Source organism: Emydura macquarii, unplaced genomic scaffold (assembly GCF_026122565.2).
Source record: "Emydura macquarii macquarii isolate MOO-44397 ecotype Brisbane River unplaced genomic scaffold, CSIRO-AGI_Emac_v2 contig_1386, whole genome shotgun sequence".
NCBI classification, from domain to species: Eukaryota; Metazoa; Chordata; order Testudines; family Chelidae; genus Emydura; species Emydura macquarii.
Window position 1 is genome coordinate 751,142 of NW_027131523.1, and position 17,986 is coordinate 769,127.

At 67.9% G+C, this 17,986-nt stretch overlaps 2 protein-coding genes across 2 annotated transcripts; one reads left to right on the forward strand and one right to left on the reverse strand.

Moving 5' to 3' along the window:
• Positions 1 to 89: 89 nt before the first annotated feature.
• HRC (histidine rich calcium binding protein) lies at positions 90 to 3,027 on the reverse strand. Its single transcript, XM_067552236.1, has 6 exons — positions 2,223 to 3,027; positions 1,644 to 1,720; positions 1,432 to 1,500; positions 909 to 963; positions 792 to 828; positions 90 to 553 (listed from the first exon to the last, which is right to left on the reverse strand). The coding sequence occupies exons 1-6, from the start codon at positions 2,962 to 2,964 to the stop codon at positions 517 to 519; spliced, it is 1,017 nt and encodes a 338-aa protein (XP_067408337.1). The 5' UTR covers positions 2,965 to 3,027; the 3' UTR covers positions 90 to 516.
• Positions 3,028 to 4,479: 1,452 nt separating this feature from the next.
• TRPM4 (transient receptor potential cation channel subfamily M member 4) lies at positions 4,480 to 16,192 on the forward strand. The gene is given in 25 exon segments (XM_067552122.1): positions 4,480 to 4,506; positions 4,861 to 4,932; positions 5,193 to 5,369; positions 5,610 to 5,790; positions 6,465 to 6,631; positions 7,013 to 7,190; positions 7,994 to 8,058; positions 8,334 to 8,516; positions 8,953 to 9,052; positions 9,338 to 9,453; positions 9,701 to 10,045; positions 10,326 to 10,454; positions 10,677 to 10,806; positions 11,067 to 11,212; positions 11,402 to 11,514; positions 11,700 to 11,795; positions 12,223 to 12,582; positions 13,214 to 13,346; positions 13,713 to 13,887; positions 14,010 to 14,178; positions 14,656 to 14,834; positions 15,033 to 15,165; positions 15,367 to 15,439; positions 15,665 to 15,761; positions 16,117 to 16,192. Coding segments are annotated over 25 exon segments (3,549 nt in total). The 3' UTR covers positions 16,122 to 16,192.
• Positions 16,193 to 17,986: the final 1,794 nt, after the last annotated feature.

Consider the following 17,986-nt stretch of genomic DNA (forward strand, 5'->3'; position numbering starts at 1 on the left):
CCCCCCCCCGTCCCCAGCAGCCCCAACAACGGTGGGGGGGGGAGTTGCTGTGATTTTTCTTCTCCAAAAAAAAAAACTCACGTGGGGGGGAGGGAAAGGGACAAATTTTATTCCCAGGGAAACAGAATTGCCAAATATAACATACAGCGTGTGTGTGTGGGGGGGCACTGACGGGGGATCTGGGCAGCAGCTGGGGGGAAGTGGGGGGAAGTCGCACGATACCCAGCTTAGCGTGGGGGGCCATGGTCTCACCCCCATGTGGCTCTCTAGGTGGAGCTGTGCCGCCCCCCCCCACCAGAAGCGGGTGCCCCCTGCTGTGCTGTGCTGGGCCCCACTGGGGTGGGAGGGGAAGCCAAAGGGGCCCGGGAGGGGGCTGTGGTGGGGTGCAGCTGGTGCGCGGTGATGGGCGCGGGTACCCCCCCCCCCGCACAAGTTCCTTGGCACCCTTTAACCCCTGCGGGTCAGAGATCAACCAGCCATCGCCCCCCCAAAAAAAATCCCCCCCCCCCAAGCCTTTCACTGCTCCTGATGCTCAAAGATTGACGAGATTGACCTGCGGGGAGAGGAAAGGGTTAAATTCCTCCTGGTGCCCCCCCTGCAACTCCCTCCCCCTGGAACTGGGGTCCCTGCCCCCCAGAAAGGGTTAAATTGCCGACTCCTCACCAGAACTGGGGGGTGGGCATCATGTCCCTCCCCCACCCTGCCCAGGCCTTTTCCCAAGCCAAACCCCTGTAGCTCCCCCCCCGGGCAGGGGGACCCTGGCACCAGGAAGGGGGGGGGGTGTCACTTACTGGACCAAGGCCCCCGAGAGCTGGTCCACGATGCTCCCTGCAACACACAAGTACAGAGGGGTCAGGCAAGCGCCCCCCAGCAGGACACCCCTCCCCCCGGGGCTGGGGGGCACTCACCGGGCTGGCAAGCCGTCTCACAGAGGATGTGACACAGGTAGCAGAACTGGCAGAACTGGGGGGGGGAGAGAGACCGAGGTTAGTTACGGCCAGGGCACTGCTGCGGGGAAGCTCGCAGCACTAGGGCACTGCTTGGGGGAAGCTCGCAGCACTGGGGTCCCCGACTGGAGGCACTGCTGTGGGGAAGCTTGCAGCGCTAGGGCACTGCTTGGGGGAAGCTCGCAGCGCTGGGGCACTGCTGCAGGGAAGCTCGCAGCGCTGAGGTCCCCGGCTGGGGGCACTGCTGTGGGGGAAGCTCGCAGCGCTAGGGCACTGCTGGGGGGAAGCTCGCAGCGCTGGGGCACTGCTGTGGGGAAGCTCGCAGCGCTGGGGTCCCCGACTGGAGGCACTGCTGTGGGGAAGCTCGCAGCGCTGGGGCACTGCTGTGGGGAAGCTCGCAGCGCTGGGGCACTGCTGTGGGGAAGCTCGCAGCGCTGGGGTCACCGGCTGGGGGCACTGCTGCGGGGAAGCTCGCAGCCCCTACCTGGCAGGTGTCACAGTGCTCGCTGGTGTCGCCCTCCTGGCACGGGCACTTCTCACATTCCCCGCAGTGCTGGAACGAACCACCGCGGGGCGTGTTAGGGCCCAGGCCACAAACCAGCCATTCCCCCCCCCCACAGCCAGGGAGGGAACCCAGGAGTCCTGGCTCCCTGCCCCCCACAACTCTAGCCCCAGGACGAGGGGGCGGGCGCTTACCTTGCAGAAGGCGCAGTATTGGCACACGGAGCCCGGCTGGTAGCCGTCATCTTCCTCCTCCTCGTCTTCCTCCTCCGCTGCAAGGACAGACAGCTACCACCTGGATGCCTGGGTTCCATCCCCAACCCTGAGTTCTCTCCCTGGCTCTGGGGGGGAGTTGGGGGCTACGGGTTAGAGTGGGGGGGGGCTGGGAGCCAGGACGCCTGGGTTCTCTCCCCCTCCTCCACCAAGTACAGCATTGATGAGGTCCTGACCTGTAATCTTAGGTCTAAGGAGGGGCCCAGGCCCTGCTAACACCCCCCAACCTGCTCCTGGCCGGCCGTGGGGCTAGCACATGGGCCCTGCCAGCTCCTGGGCCCGGCCCCCTTGCTCTGGGCAAACACCCCCTGGGCAAGCCTCTGGCCTAGGGCTGCATGAACTGCCTGGGCCCCCTACTCGGCCCCTCAGTGACCCCTTCCCCTCCCAATGCCCGCCTGAGGTGCCCCCTGGATGATCCCCGCCCCCTACTGTGCCCCAGCTCAAGCCAGCCCCCGCCAGTCCCAGCCCTTCCCCCTGCCCCAGGCACAAGGACGTTCTCACCTTCATCATCCTCTCCCTGGCCGTGCTCCTTGGCCGACTGGCCTTCCTCCGCGGGATGCCCCTTGCCCCGTCCTTCCTCCTCGCCGGGGGGCCTGCGCAAGACCCTCTCCTCAGCCTCGCCCCTCTCCTCCTCCTCAGACTCCTCCAACTCGTCGCTGTGCCAGGGACGGCCATCGTCTTCCTCCTCCTCTTCCTCCTCCTCGGGCTGGGGGGGCCCGCGGGCATCAGCCTCGTCACCGTGGCGATGGCGCCCAGGGGCATCGTCTCCCTCGTGGCGCTGCTCGGCGTCATCGCCATGGAGATGGTGGTCACCGTGGTGATGTGGCGGCCCCTGGTGCTCTACGTCGCCATGGCGATGGAGGTGGCCAGGGCTTGGGTCCTCCTGGCGATGGGGCTGGCCCTCGGCCTGCTGGGAGGGCTCCACGTCGCCGGGGCGATCGCGGTGCAGCTCAGCGTCATCGCCTTGGTGGTCACCGTGGCGATGTGGAGGCCCCTGGTGCTCTAAGTCGCCATGGCGGTGGCCGGGGCTTGGGTCGTCGTGGCAATGCGGCTGCCCCTCGGCCTGCTGGGGGGGCTCCATGGTGCCATGGCCGTGGCCGGGGCTAGGGTCGTCGTGGCGATGCGGCTGGCCTTCGGCCTGCTGGGGGGGCTCCGCGTTGCCATGGCAATGGTTGCCAGGGGCCCCGGGGGGCTGTAGGGCGCAGAGCAGGCCCAGCAGCAGCCAGGCTGTGGCGGGGGCCATGGGGCTCCGGATCCGCGGCTGCCCCGGGCGCCTCTGAGCGATGGCCCCAGCTGCCCGGCTTCTTCCCCGGCCCCCAGCCAATGGCGGCCTGGCCTGGCCCCGCGGGCGGCTCGCTGCCCTAATATGAGACAACCCCCCCCCCCCCCCCGAGTGCCATGGCAAGCTATAAATAACCCCCCCGCGGCAGCTGGGTCACCCGGGAGGGGGGCCAGGGCTGGGAGCCAGGACTCCTGGGTTCGGTCCCCCAGCTCTCTGTGACCTGGGCTGTGAGGGCGGGGGGGGAAGGAATTGGTTTCTGGGTTATGGCTCGATCCCCCCCCCCGCAGCCCCCCATAGGAGGCCCTATGGCAGGCCAGTGATCCCGGGGGCTGCGCTATAAATACCCGGCTGCCCGCAGCACTCGCTGGGGGAGGGGGAGGTCGAGGAGGCCAAGTCGGGTGTCACCTTCCCAGCACGCCGGGCCTCGGTCCAGACGGCTGGGCCAGCGGGGCCCTGGGTGCCCCACACGCCACCCGTGGGGGGATGGATGCCTGTTGTATCCCAGCCCCCCCGCCCCGTTCTACCGCGCCAGGCCCCACTTCCCTCCCAGAGCCAGGGAGAGAACCCAGGCGTCCGGGCTCCCAGCCCCATGAAGCTCCTAGCCAGGTGACACAGCTGCCAGGACGGGAAGAGTTTAGGGTCCCCCCACCACATATGCAGCCCCCCCAAAAAAAACTACTAGGTCCTGGGGAGGTTCAATGGGACTGGCTTAGGGGGCACAGGGTGCTACCTTCCCCTCACATGAGGGTGGGGAGGGTGACCAGGGGATTTGGTGCCTGGGAGATTATGAGGAGCTGCAGGAGAGGGGACGCCCCACATCCCAGCCGGGGGAGTCTGTGCTCCAATGTCTTCGCCCCCCCACACCCCGGTGCTGGATCCCTGCCCCTCACCCTGTGCTCAATAACGGGTGTGGCGCCAATACACCTGCTGTTTGCTCAGGGCGGCCCAGCTGTGAACTCTGCCCGGGGGGGGGTGGGGCCCCACTGTACCCCCCCCACCTCCAAATGGACCTGAGCAGATCCTGCCCAGTACAGATGATTGGGGGGGGGGGGCGTGACTCCAGACTGACACCCCCCCCCCCAGCGAGAGGGGAGCTCAGAACCTGGCCCTGACCCCAGAGAGAGAGATCGACCTGAGAGCAGAACCTGGCCCTGACCCCACTGCAAACAGGCGTGACTCCAGATCGACCTGAGAGCAGAACCTGGCCCTGACCCCACTGCAAACAGGCGTGACGTTGGATTGAGCGGGGCGCAGGGGGAGCCTGGCTGCAGGGTGTTTCCCAACATCTCCGACACACACATATGTGGGTGGCTCCAATCCGGTCCGGCTGGTTTCTGGCTGGGTGGGGCCACGGAGCCGGGAGAGGGTTGGACTCACCTTTGCCAGGTGAGACGGCGGCTCCGCTGGGTGCCACGCCTCTGCTTTGCCGGGCACCGCGGGCACCGGGGACCGACAGCGCCGGCCCCGCCTGGTATCATGGGCACCGTCAAACAGCGAGATCAGGTACAGACTCACCCCCACCCCAGGGCTGGGACAGGCACCAGCCATGGGGTGGGGGGGAGGTGCAGCCTGGGGTGTCCAATACCAAGCTCCCTGGAGGGAGAGGCATTCAGGAGAGGGAGGAGACAGGCCCCCCCCCCCCCGCCTCTGCGGTGTCCACGTTCTGGGGGGGCTCTGGGTTGGGGTGGGGGGGTCGCAGAGGAGATTGGGGGTCGCTGAGGGGGTTGGGGGGCTGCGAGGGGGTTGGGGGGTTGCTGAGGGGGTTGGGAGGATCTTAGGGGGTTGGGGAGGTTCTGGGGGTTGGGAATTCCTGTCTCAGACCCTGATCCAGCTTCCCCCCCCCCCCCCCCACGCCAGGCCTGGATCCCCAAAGTCTTCAAGAAGAAAACCTGCACGACCTACATTGAGGATCCACGGGAACCGGGGTGAGTGGGCTCTGTCCCCCCATCGGGGGTGCCCTGAGATGGCCCCCCCAGTGTCCAGGGACCCCTCCCAGGTGCCCCTCCTCACACTGCACCCCAGTTATTATGGCCATGGCAAGGCTGGGCTGCGTCTGCTGACACACTGCAGCACCCCCTCCCCATGCCCTGCCCATGACCCCTCTGCCCCACAGTGACCCCTTGCCCCCCTCGGCACCCTCGGTTCCCTCCTCCCCCAATACCCCCCCATGACCCCCATCTCCTCCTCAGTGCCCCCCCTTGTGCCAGTGCGGGAGCCCCCGGGCTGACCATGTCTCCGTGGCCGTGGAGGACGCGTTTGGGACGGCCATCGTCAGCAAGTGGGACTCGGCCCAGCACACCACGGAGGGGCCCACGGACGCCTTTGGGGAGCTGGAGTTTGTGGGGGCCAGTGGCAAACCCAGCAAGGTGAGGGGCTGTGGGGCAGGACTGAGGGGCACTGGCAGAGCCAGGGGTGTGGGGAGCCCAGGACTGGATCAGCAGGAGGCTACGGGTTGGGCGTGAAGGGCCTGGCAGATCTGGGGGGCTGCGGGTCGGGTGTGAGGGGCCCGGCAGAGCTGGGGGGAGTCCAGGCTGGGCTAGCAGGGGGCTGCAAGTCGGGAGTGCGGGACACCACCTGAACTGTTCCCTCCCCCCACCCCCGTCCAGTTCATCCGCCTGTCAGACTCCTCAGACCCCACGATCGCCTACAACATGGTGACCAATCACTGGAAAATCTCCCCTCCCAACCTGGTGGTGTCGGTCGTGGGGGGCGATGGGGAGGCCCCTGTCCGGGCCTGGCTCCGGGACCTGCTGCGTAAAGGGCTGGTGAAGGCAGCGCAAAGCACAGGTGGGTCCTTCCCCTACTGTGGGCCAGGCAGTTGTGAAAAGTTGGGTGTGCAATGCACTCACGTGTGCGAACACCGGCGTGCTCTGTGCAAACGCCACCATGCGCCATGCAAACACCAGCGTGCGCCGTGCAAACAGTGCAAAGCTTCGTGCAAGTGCTGGCGTGCGCCGTGCAAACGGCACCATGCTCTGTGCGAAGGCCGGCACGCTCCGTGCAAACGGCACCATGCTCTGTGCGAAGGCCGGCACGCTCCGTGCAAACGGCACCATGCTGCAGGCAAATGCCGGCGCGCTCTGTGCTCTCGCACACGTGTGTGCAAAAGGACACACCCCATCCCACTTGCAGGGAAGCCGTGTCCTGCGCACACATTCCACGGCAGCTGCACACGCGAGTGCACTGGTGCACCACGAGACCCTGCTGCACACGTGTGCTGCCCTGCGCTCACGCCCATGCTCACGTGCACTCTCGGCGGCAGGGTACAATGTTGTCCCCCCCAGGTTCTGCCGTGGGTCGGCATGTGCACGCCCCCAGATGTGAGGGAGGGGTCACGGCTGCGCTCCTGTCCCATCCTCCCGTTCAGTTATCTGCGTGACACGGGGGGCAGGGACGGGGGCATCAGGTGTGGTGCGTTACCCTGTCAGCCTGCGCCATGCTCTGTCCCCCGCCCGCCCCAGGTGCGTGGATCATGACTGGGGGGCTGCAGGCCGGGATCGGGCGCTACGTGGGGGAGGCCGTCCGGGACCACGCCACGGCCAGCACCAGCCCCTGCGCCCGCGTGGTGGCCATGGGCATCGCGCCCTGGGGCATCGTCGCCAACCGTGAGGCCCTCATCAACCCCAAGGTGTGGGGGGGGATCTGGTGGCAGGAGGGACACGGGGGTCTCGGGGAGGGCGGCTGTGGGCTGCTGTGGGGGTCCCTTGGGGGGCCTTGGTGGGGCATCAGTCTGGGTACCAGGGAGGGGGAAACTGGGCAGGGGTCGGGCCGGGCGCTGGGGGAGTCTCTTGGGGTGGGGGGTCGAGTTGCATGAGGGGGTGTCTGAGAGGATCAGGCCAGGCATAGGGGATTTTTGGGGGGACAGTCTGGGTGCTGGGGGAGGGGGTTGAGCTCAGTACTGGGGGTGTCTCTGCGAGGGGAGGGTTGAGTTGGGTGCTGGGAGGGGCTTGGGCTGGGTGCTGGGTCCGGCCGGGCACTGAGCCCCCCCTCACCAGCTCTCGCCCACCAGGGCTCCTTTCCTGCCCGCTACGTGCGGCCCCCGCCCGTGGGTGCTGCCCGCCCTCTGGACAGTAACCACTCGCTCTTCTTCCTGGTGGACGATGGTTCCCAGGGGCGCCCGGGGGGTGAGAACCGCTTCCGCGCCCGCCTGGAGAGACACATCGCCCAGCAGAGGGTGGGTGCTGGCGGTGAGTACCCCGACCAGGTTACCATGGTTACCCCTCCCCCGGCCAGGTAACCCGGTCACACCCCGACCAGGTTACCATGGTTACCCCTCCCCTGGCCAGGTAACCCGGTCACACCCTGATCAGGTTACCATGGTTCACCCCCGCCCCAGGCCAGGTTACCCCTGTCACACCCTGACCAGGTTACCATGGTTTCCCCCCCCCCGCCCCAGGCCAGGTTACCCCTGTCACACCCTGACCAGGTTACCATGGTTTCCCCCCCCCACCCCAGGCCAGGTTACCCCTGTCACACCCTGACCAGGTTACCACGGTTTCCCCCCCGCCCCAGGCCAGGTTACCCTGGTCACACCCTGGCCAGGTTATTATAGTTACCCCCCTCCTGCGGGGTTTACCATGTTTACACACGCACACAGGCATCATGGTTACCACAGTGACACACTCCCTGGGCATTGGTTACCAGAGTTGGTTGCCTTTCCTCCCCCCTTACACACATCTGCCCCCCCCCATTACTCCTTGGTCTCCCTGCTCACACCCGCTTCTCAGTGCCCTCCCCCCCCACTCTCAAGCCCTTTCCCACCTGGGTGAGATCCCCTGTGCTCAGCCCCAGTGCCAGAGAGAACCCAGGTGTCCTGGTCCAGGGCCCGTGGCCGAGGTGTGGGGAGAACCCAGGCGTCCTGGTCCTGGGCTGGCGCGCGGCCCATTCGGCTCTGCTCACACAGTCTCTGGCTGTTCCGTGGGCCCCCGTCTGCTCCCCCCCCCCCCCCCCCCGTTGCCCCCCGGCACTGACACCCCCCCACGTCTCACAGGAACTGGCAGCATCGAGATCCCCGTGCTGGTCATGGTCATCGGGGGCGACACCGCCATGGTCACGGTAACGGGGGCCGGACACAGGCCCAGGGGGAGAAGCAGATGAAGCAGGGGGCTGGGGGACTTGTGGGGGGCGGATGTCGGAGAAGGCAGGGAATGGGCCTGGGGGGGCAAAGGGGAGATGGGGGTCCATGGTAGGGCAGGGTGGGGGGATTGGGGGTTAAAGGTTGTATGGGGTGAGGGGGCTGGGAGTGGGGGGAGGGTTGCAGGGGGGCTGATGGTTGCGCAGATGGGGGGAGACATCCTGCCCCCCTGCTGACCCACTCTCCACCCCCCCAGCGTGTGTACGAGGCCACCAACGCCAGCATCCCCTGCCTGCTGGTGGGAGGGTCGGGGGGGGCGGCCGACTGCCTGGCCCAGATCCTGGAGGACACGCAGCCGGGCCAGCCGAGCCGGGCGCTGGTGCAGGAGAAGCTGCAGGGACGCTTCCCGCCTGCCGACGTGTCCGGCCTGGCCAAACAGGTACCACGGCCTCCCAGGGGACCCAGGCGTCCGGGGGAAGCGGATCCTGGCGTGGTGGGGGAAGGGGGTTCTGCGGTTGCAGGGGGGTCATGGGGTGTCGGACCTGCCCCCCCAGGTGGGACGGATCCTGGTGTGGTGGGGGAAGGGGGTTCTGGAGGTGCAGGGGGGTCATGGGGTGTCGGACCTGCCCCCCCAGGTGGGACGGATCCTGGTGTGGTGGGGGAAGGGGGTTCTGGAGGTGCAGGGGGGTCATGGGGTGTCGGACCTGCCCCCCCAGGTGGGATGGATCCTGGTGTGGTGGGGGAAGGGGGTTCTGGGGTTGCAGGGGGTTATGGGGTGTCGGCCCTGCCCCCCAGGTGGAGGGGATCCTGGTGTGGTGGGGGAAGGGGGTTCTGGAGGTGCAGGGGGGTCATGGGGTGTCGGCCCTGCCCCCCAGGTGGAGGGGATCCTGGCGCGGCGGGAGCTGGTCACAGTCTATTCGGACCAGGAGGGGCTGGAGGAGTTTGAGACGGTGCTGCTCAAAGCCCTGGTCAAAGGTGAGACCCCTCCTAACCCTCCCTGGGGTTCCCCCGGCTCCCTGGGGTCCGGTCATGCTGCTCTTCCCCCCTCCAGGCCCCCTGGGATCATCCCCCCCCCGGGTCGGCCCAGCCCAGACTCAGCCCGGATCAGTGGCTCCCCAGTGAGCGCCGTGTGGATGTGCTCAATCTGCATTGACCCAGTGTCCTTTTGGGCTGAGCCTTCCCCATCCCCCAGGCTGCCGGGGTGGGGAAACTGAGGCACACAGCTACCACAGCCATTCCCCCCCACGACCCGCCCCCCAGGCTGTCACCTGACCGGCGAAGCCACCCAGTACCAGGACGAGCTGCGTCTGGCCGTGGCCTGGGACCGCGTGGACATCGCCAGCTCCGAGCTCTTCCGCGGAGACATCCAGTGGGAGGTGAGGGGGGGGGCCAGAGGGGGGGCAGGGGGAACCCCAGGGGGAGGAGCTGGGAGGGCAGTTCTGGGGGGGCAAGGGTGACCCCCATGGGGAACTGAGAAGAGAGGTGGGGGGCCAGCACAGGAGCTGGGGGGTGTGGGGTCCTGGGTCATCAGGGACTTTTGGGGGGGCAGATGGGGGGCTGGTGCTCACAGGGCAGATACTAACCTGGGTTTTCCCCCCCCACTTTCTCTTCCCCCCCCTGCAGCCCTCCCTGCTGGAGGAGCCCATGCGGGACGCGCTGCTGGGCGACCACCCGGCGCTTGTGCGGCTCTTCGTGGAGAACGGGCTGGACGTGGGCGAGTTCCTGACCTGGGGGCGCCTGGAGGATCTGTACCGGGAGGTCCCCGAGGCCTCGCTGCTGCACCAGCTGCTGGAGCGGCGCCAGGGGGGGCCCGAGCCCCCCGACTACCTGCCCGTGGAGCGCCACCCCGACCACCCCCTGCCCCAGGTGGCCCGCGTGCTCCGCGACCTGCTGGGCAACGTCTGTGCCCCCTTCTACGCCAGGCTGCACCCTCCTGGCCTGTCCCCGGGGGGGCACAAGGCGTCTGGGGTATGTGGGGGGCCAGCCGGGGGGCCAAGGGGGTCAGGGTTGTGGGAGAAGGGGGCGCATGGAGTCTGAGGTACACGGGATGCGGGCTGGGGTGCAAGGGGTCCAGGGTATGATGGGGGGCTGGGGTATGTGGGTGCAGTGAGAAGGGGCGGAGTGGGACAGTGGGAGGGGTGGTGAGGCAGGAGATGGGACCCTGAAGGCTTCAAGGGGAAGTTGGGGTGCTGTCAACAGGGGTCTCCCCATCTCTGTGGCTTTGACCCCCCCCCATCCACTCCTCCAGAAAAAGGCGCCCCTGCCGGACAAGGAGCCCCCCTACCGCAGCGAGCGCTCCCCGAACCCCTGGATCGACCTTTTCATCTGGGCCCTGCTGCTCAACCGGGGGGAGATGGCGACCTACTTCTGGGAGATGGTGAGGGGGGCCCCAGGGGGCGGGGGGAGGGGAGAGACAGCCCCCCGAGGGAAGGGGAGACGGGGGAGAGGAGAGACCCCCCCCCAAGAGGAGGAGGAACAAATCGGGGATTCTCTAGGGAGGGGCTGTCCCTGTCCCCCCAGACCCCAGACAGGGTGGCAGGAGTGCTGGGGGGGGGCACAGTTCTGGGTGTGTCTCTCTCTAACCCCCTGCCCCCCGCAGGCCCCGGACGGGGTGGCGGGGGCGCTGGTGGGGGTGCGGATCCTGCGGGAACTGTCGCACCTGGAGTCGGACGCGCAGGAGGCCGCGGCCATTAAGGAGCTGGCCATGAAGTTCGAGAACCTGGCCATCGGTAAGGGGGGCTGGGGACCGAGACGGGGTGGGGGGCAGGATGGGGGGACAGGGGTGCAGTACGAGGGTGGGGGAGCAGGGGCCAGGGGCAGAAGGGGGGACTGGGAGCGCAGGGGGCACAATAGGGGGGCAGTATGGGGGATGGGGATGCAGGGGGCAGTATGGGGAGTGGGGGTGCAGGGGCCAGCACGGGGGAGCAGTATGGGGAGTGGGGGTGCAGGGGACAGCACGGGACGGCTGCATGACCCCCCCACCCCGCAGGCGTGTTCGGCGAGTGCTATCGGAACAGCGAGTCCCGGGCGGCCCAGCTCCTCGTGCGTCGCTCCCGCCTCTGGGGCGGCGCCACCTGCCTGCAGCTGGCCTGGCTGGCCGAGGCCCGCTGCTTCTTCGCCCATGACGGGGTGCAGGTACAGGGGGGGGCAAGAACAGGGGGGCTGGGATGGGGGGGCAGGGGCAGGAACAGGAGGCGGGGGGGAGGACGAAGGGTCTAGGAATTGGGGGGGGTGGCAGTGGGGTAGGAGGGGGAAGAATTGAAGGGGGTCCCGGGGGCGGGGCGGTGAAGAGGGACCCCCCGTCACTAACCCCTCCCCCCGCAGGCTCTGCTGACCCAGAACTGGTGGGGCGAGATGGAAGGCACCACCCCCGTCTGGCAGCTGCTCCTCACCTTCTTCTGCCCCCCCCTCATCTTCACCGACCTCATCACCTTCCGGTGGGTGCTGGGGGGGCCCCGGGCAGGGGGGGGTCGGCTACGTATCGAGGGCACGGCCATGGGGAAGGGCGCAGCGCCAGGCTCTGGGGCTGGGGCACTGCTGCGGGGAAGCTCGCAGCACCAAGGATCTAAACCAAGTCTCCTTTTCTGCCCCTGAACCCCCCCCCCAATGCCCTGCCCCCCAGGGCGCCGGAGGAGGATCTGCATCAGAACCGCGGCATCCTGCAGATGGAGAACGTGGACGCCGACGGGAAATGCCCCATGGAGGAGATCCTGACGGGGTAGGTGGGGCAGCGTGGGGGGGGGGGGGGTGCCCCATACATTGGGACCCAGTTTGCTTAGGGGTCCTGAGCCTGCCCCCTCCCAGATCGGAGCCCTCTGCAAGGCCAGCCCCCTCCACCCTGCCCCCCCAAATCTAGCCCCCCCCCCCGCAGGTCAGAATCTCTCCCTGAAACCCGTCCCACCCCCCAAGTGCCCCCTGGTGCTAACATACTCCTCCGTCAGCCCCCCCATGCTGAGACCCAGTCTGTGACCCCCCCCCCGGCTGTGCCCCCCATGCTGAGATCTCACCCCTGCTGGTCAGAGACACCGCCCCATGGCCCTGCACCCCACACTGAGAGCTGCTCCCCCCCCCCACACCAATCACTGTCCAGTGTCCCCCCCATGGACCTGCCCCCCAGGCTGAGATCTAACCCCCCCCCCCCGCAGGTCGGAGTCCTCGGTGAGCTCTGCCCCCCGGCCAGGCAGGGCCTGGCTCTGGAGGTGGCGCCGGTTCTGGGGGGCGCCGGTGACGGCCTTCCTGGGCAACGTGGTGATGTACCTGCTCTTCCTGCTCCTCTTCTCCTACGTGCTGCTGCTGGACTTCGCGCCCCCCCCGCCCGCCGGCCCCCACCCGGCCGAGATCCTGCTCTACGCCTGGGTCTTCACCCTGCTCTGCGAGGAGCTGCGCCAGGGCTGCTTCACCGGGCGCCAGCCGCTGGCCCAGCGCGTCCGCGCCTACCTGCAGGACACCTGGAACCAGTTCGACCTGACGGCCCTGCTGCTCTTCCTGCTGGGGGCCACCTGCCGGTGAGACCCCCGGCGCTCCCTGGGCGTGGTGCCCCCAGGCTTGGCGTCCCCAGCCCCCCGGGCATGGCTTCCCCTCCCGGGCACCGCGCCCCCAGCCCCCCGGGCATGGCTTCCCCCCCGGGCATCGCGCCCCCAGCCCCCTGGGCATGGCTTCCCCCCCAGGCACCACGCCCCCCCAACCCCCTAGGCATGGCATCCCCCGGGCACCACGCCCCCTAACCCCCTAGGCATGGCTTCCCCCTGGGCACCACGCCCCGCAACCCCCTAGGCATGGCATCCCCCAGGTACTGCGCCCCCAGCCTCCTATCTACCCATCCCCCTCATGCCCCCTGCCTGGACACGGTGCCCTCAGGCCCCCCCCCCCCCCCGCATCGCCCCCACCCCACCGGCCATGGCTCAATGCCCCCCGCCCCGGCACAGAGTCACACTCAGGATCCCACGGCCCCAGCTGTGAGTGGTGGGTTGGGAACCCCCCGACCCATCCCGCCCCCAGCCCAGAATCACCCCCTGACTGAGTCGGGGTCCTGGGCCCTGGCTGTGCTTGGGGAGGGGAGTCGAGGCAGCTCCCTGCTGTGCTGGGGGGGGGCTGGACCCCTCCGCCTGCCCCCCTCACCCCACTGCCCTCCCCCAGGATGTTCCACAGGACCTACGAGTCGGGGCGCACCGTGCTCTGCCAGGACTTCATGGTCTTCACCCTGCGTCTCATCCACATCTTCGCCGTCAACAAGCAGCTGGGCCCCAAGATGATCATCGTGGGCAAGATGGTGCGAGGGGGCTGGAGGGGCGTGGGGGAGCCAGGGGGAAAGCGGGGGGAGGAGGTGGGTTTTGGGAGGAGGGAAGTGAAAAGGGGGTCCCAGGAGGAAGGGGGCCTGTGGCCTAGGGGAATGGGGGGGGCATGTGGAGGAGTGTACAACAGGAGGGGATGTGGGGGCCCCATGGGGGTTATGGGGGGCAGAGGAGGAGGGGCTGACCAGAGGGATGTGGGGGCCCATGGGGGGCAGTTGAGGGGGCTGGTTGGGGGGAGATATGGGGGTCCATGGGGACAGCGGAGAGGGGCTGGCTGGGAGGATGTGGGGGCCCATGGGGGGCAGTGGGGGTCCCATCCCAGAGGCTAACACCCCCGCCAACAGATGAAGGACGTCTTCCTCTTCCTCTTCTTCCTGGGCGTCTGGCTGGTGGCCTACGGGGTGACGACGGAGGGTCTCCTGCACCCCAGCGACCAGCGCCTCGCCTGGATCTTCCGCCGCGTCTTCTACCGGCCCTACCTGCAGATCTTCGGCCAGATCCCGCTCAACGAGATCGACGGTGCGAGGGCCGGGGGAGGGGCGGCTGGGGGGGAGGGCGCAGGGGCCTGGCCTGCCCGGGGGCGCCGGTCCCGGTGTGGGAGGGGGCTCGGGGGTCCTCACGCGCCACGCCTCTCCCCCCAGCCACACTGATGGCGGCGTCGAACTGCACGGACGACCCGGTGGCGATCCTGATGGAGGAGGCCGAGCCCTGCACCAACACCTATGCCAACTGGCTGGTCCTCGTCCTCCTCGTCATCTTCCTCCTGGTCGCCAACATCCTGCTGCTCAACCTGCTCATCGCCATGTTCAGGTGCCTCTGCCCGGGCGGGAATAGTGAGTCTGAGGAGGGTGCAAGGGGCACACGTGCAGGGGGCCAGCGTGGGAGATGCCTGGGACTAGTGCGAGAACCAAGAGCGAGTAGTGAGCTGATGTGTGTAAGGGGCTGGTGCACTAGCACATGCAGAGGGTGAGTGTGCAAGGCCCTGGTGCGCTAGTGTGTGTGGAGACCAAGCCGATGAGCGTGCAAGGGCCTGGTGTACGAGGGCGAGCTGGCGAGTGTGTGAGGGCCTGGTGCACACGTGCGTGTGGAGGGGGAGCTGATGAGCGTGCGAGGACCCGGTGCATTAGTGCGTGCGAGGGCAAGATGATGAGTGTGCAAGGGCCCGGTGCATTAGTGTGTTTGGAGGGCGAGCTGACGAGTGTGCGAGGCTCCAGTGGGGGGGTGGGGGCAGCCTGGTGTCCTTTGCCCCCCCCCGCCCGTCTGAAGGGCCCCCTCCCTTCCCCCCAGTTACACCTTCGCCAAGGTGCAGGACAACAGCGACACCTACTGGAAGTCGCAGCGCTACAGCCTGATCCTGGAGTACCACAACCGGCCGGCGCTGGCCCCCCCCTTCATCCTCATCAGCCACCTGCGCCAGCTGCTGCGCCACCGCGCCCGGGGGGGGTCTGCCAAGAGCCGCCACTTCTGTGAGTGCGGGGGGGGGAGGGAGGGGGCAGGCCCGGGGCAGTGCTGGGGGTGGGGAGCAGGGCCGGGGGGCACCACATGAGTGTGGGGCCGGAGCAGGCCCACGCCCCTCTCCTTGCGTCTCGGGCCTGCTGGCCCCCGCCTGCTTTTCACGTGTCTTGCCTCGCCCCCTCCGCCCCGCCTGGACGCCGGGGTCCCAGCGCGGGAGCTGTCCCCGGAGCAGGACGCCCGGCTGCTCACCTGGGAGGCCGTGCAGAAGGAGAATCACCTGGTGGCCCTAGGGCGCCAGAAACGGGACAGCGACACCGAGCGGCTCCGGCGGACGTCCCAGAAGTGAGGGGGGGCCGGGGGGGCGATGGGGGGGTCGCTGGCTGAGCCTGGGGGGGGGGGTAAGAAGGAGGTCACCTGGGGAATCCGTGGGGGTGGGGTGCAGGGTGAGTGTGGGGGTCGGGGGTGCAGGGAGGGGGAGCATTGCCTGAATCAGGCAGGGGGGGGCCTCAAATGACCCTCATCTTCCCTCCCCGACCCCCCCAGGGTCGACCAGGCCTTGAAGCAGCTGGCCGAGGTCCGGGAACAGGAGCGACGGCTCAAGACTCTGGAGACCCAGGTACGGGGGTGGGCAGAGGAGGGGGGGACACAGGGCAGTGGACAAAGCTGGGTGGATCCTGGGGGGGGGGACAGCAGGGGTGGGGGGGTCAGGAGGGGTGAGGGTGGCATAGTGGGAGGGGCAATGGGGGGCCGTCAAACGGGTCCAGGGGAAGGGGGGACAACAGGAGTGGGGGGCTCACTGGGGGGAGGGGCTGCAGAGGTAATCAGCCCCCCTGCCCCCCAGATGGAGTACTGCACCAGCGCCCTCTCCTGGATGGTGGACACCCTGGCTCAGAGCGACCTGGGGAAGAGCCGCCCTGGCCCCCCCACGCTCAAAAAGGGTGAGTGACCCCCCCACATTCACTCTGCCCTCTCCGCAGGGGGTGCCCCCTCATACCCTCCCCCCTTCTCATGGGAACCACCTTCTCTTGCCCCCCAACTGGCCCTGGCCCTCCCACACTTTGCCCCCCACCCAGATAGTCCATATGGGCCCCGCCCCCAATGCTGAAGCATGACCCCCCCCCACTGCCATCCGCCCCCAGGGGCTTCCCAGATCCTCCGCCCCAAGAAACAGGCCAGAGCCCATGGGGGTAATGAAGGGGTTAATCAGCCCCCATGCACTGAGCGGGTGCCCCCCCCCCGTGCATTCTGCTATTGCAGCTGCCTGTCCTGAATCTGTCTGTCTGTCTCCCCCAGACTGACCCCCCCAGCCCAGTGAGAGAGGACCTCAGCTGCAGAGAATGGACACGCAGGTGTGAACCCAGGCGTCCGGGCACCACAGACTCTCCTGGGGGGGGCTGGAGTCCAGGACACACCCCCACCTGCGAACCCAGGCGTCCGGGCACCACAGACTCTGGGGAGGGAGAGAAAGGGGTGGAGGAATTTCAGGGTCCCCCCCCCCCCCGCGGAACCTCTGATTGAATTTGTTACAATAATTATTGTATTAAATAAAAACAGATCAATGTGGAAAGTGAGAGATGGGACCTGGGAGGCAGGGAGGGGGCGTGGGGCAAACCTGGGGGGCAGGGAGGGGATGGGGGAATGGGTGTGGGGAAGGGGCCAGGTTGAACAGAGAAGAGTGTAGGGGGAACTTCGGGGGGGGGATAGGTGGGGCGACACCCCCCCACTCAGCTCTGGAACTGCCTCCACACCTAGTGCTCCATGCCCCTTCCCCCCCTCACAGCAGGAACCCAGGAGTCCAAGTGTGCGGGGACGGGCGGGTGGGCGGGCGGGGGGGAGAATCCTCTCCAGGACTGACTCCCCGTCCCTCCAAATTTCCATCCAGGGAGCGGAGGAGTTGTCTCCCACCCCTTAGCAGGCACCCCTAGATCTGCCTCCCCAACCTGCCCCCCCAAATCAACACCCAACTAACCAGCGCACACAGCTGGGGGGGCCACGTGTGTTGGAGCTTTTCTTGGATGAGCTCATTGGCCCCCCCTCCCCAGCTCCCCGGGTGTCCCCTCCAGCCCTCTCCCTGCAACCCCCAGGATCCCCCCTGCATGCCAGAAACTCTGTGTGCCCCCCATGCCAGGGTCCCCAATCCCCCCATACCCAGGGCTCTGTGTGCCCCCCATGCCAGGCTCCCCAATCCCCCCATACCCAGGGCTCTGTGTGCCCCCCATGCCAGGGTCCCCAATCTCCCCATACCCAGGGCTCTGTGTGCCCCCCATGCCAGGGTCCCCAATCCCCCCATACCCAGGGCTCTATGTGCCCCCCATGCCAGGGTCCCCAATCCCCCCATACCCAGGGCTCTGTGTGCCCCCCATGCCAGGGTCCCCAATCCCCCCATACCCAGGGCTCTGTGTGCCCCCCATGCCAGGCTCCCCAATCCCCCCCTGCCTGTGGCTCTGTGTGCCCCACCCTCCCTCCACAATCAGGATTTATTTTCTGCCCGGCTGGGGGATGGGTCATTGGGGTGCCCACGTTGCACCCCACAGGTGATGGGCAGAGCTGAGTGGTCGGAGGGGAAGGGTTATGTTATACCATGAGTTCTTTGCTCTACGGACAATTGCAGGGGGGGGGGTGAAGCTGTGGCTGGGGGGTGCAGATGCTGGGGGGAGCTCCAGGTGCCCCCCTTTTCCCCCTGTTTTCCACTTGTACCCCAACTCCAGTGTCCGGCCCTCGATGCCTCGGTCGTTCCCTGGACGCGGCGACCCAAAGATCTGGGGTGCGGAACCCTTCAAGGCTGCACCCTAAAAACCTGCACCCCCCCAACCCGCTCACCCAAATCGGAGCCCCCTGAATGTCACCCCCAAACCAGCTATTCTAAACGTGCCCCCTAAAAACTGAGTCCCCAAACTGCAACCCAAACCCTGCCCCCCCCGATCTGTACCCCCGAAACCCGCATCCCCAACCCTGCACCCCTGAAATCACCTGCCTCTCCACCCCCACGTGGGTATCCCCAAGGCCGGCGCCCCTCCAGCCTCACCCCCGACTCCAATCCTCCTTGTGGGGGGCCATGTAGGGCGAAGGGGGCGGCGGGGGGGACAGGGACGGACACCTCCGTCTGTCAGAGGAGCCCCGCCCCCACCCCGGCCTAGGAACCAAAGTTCTCCGGAACGCGCCG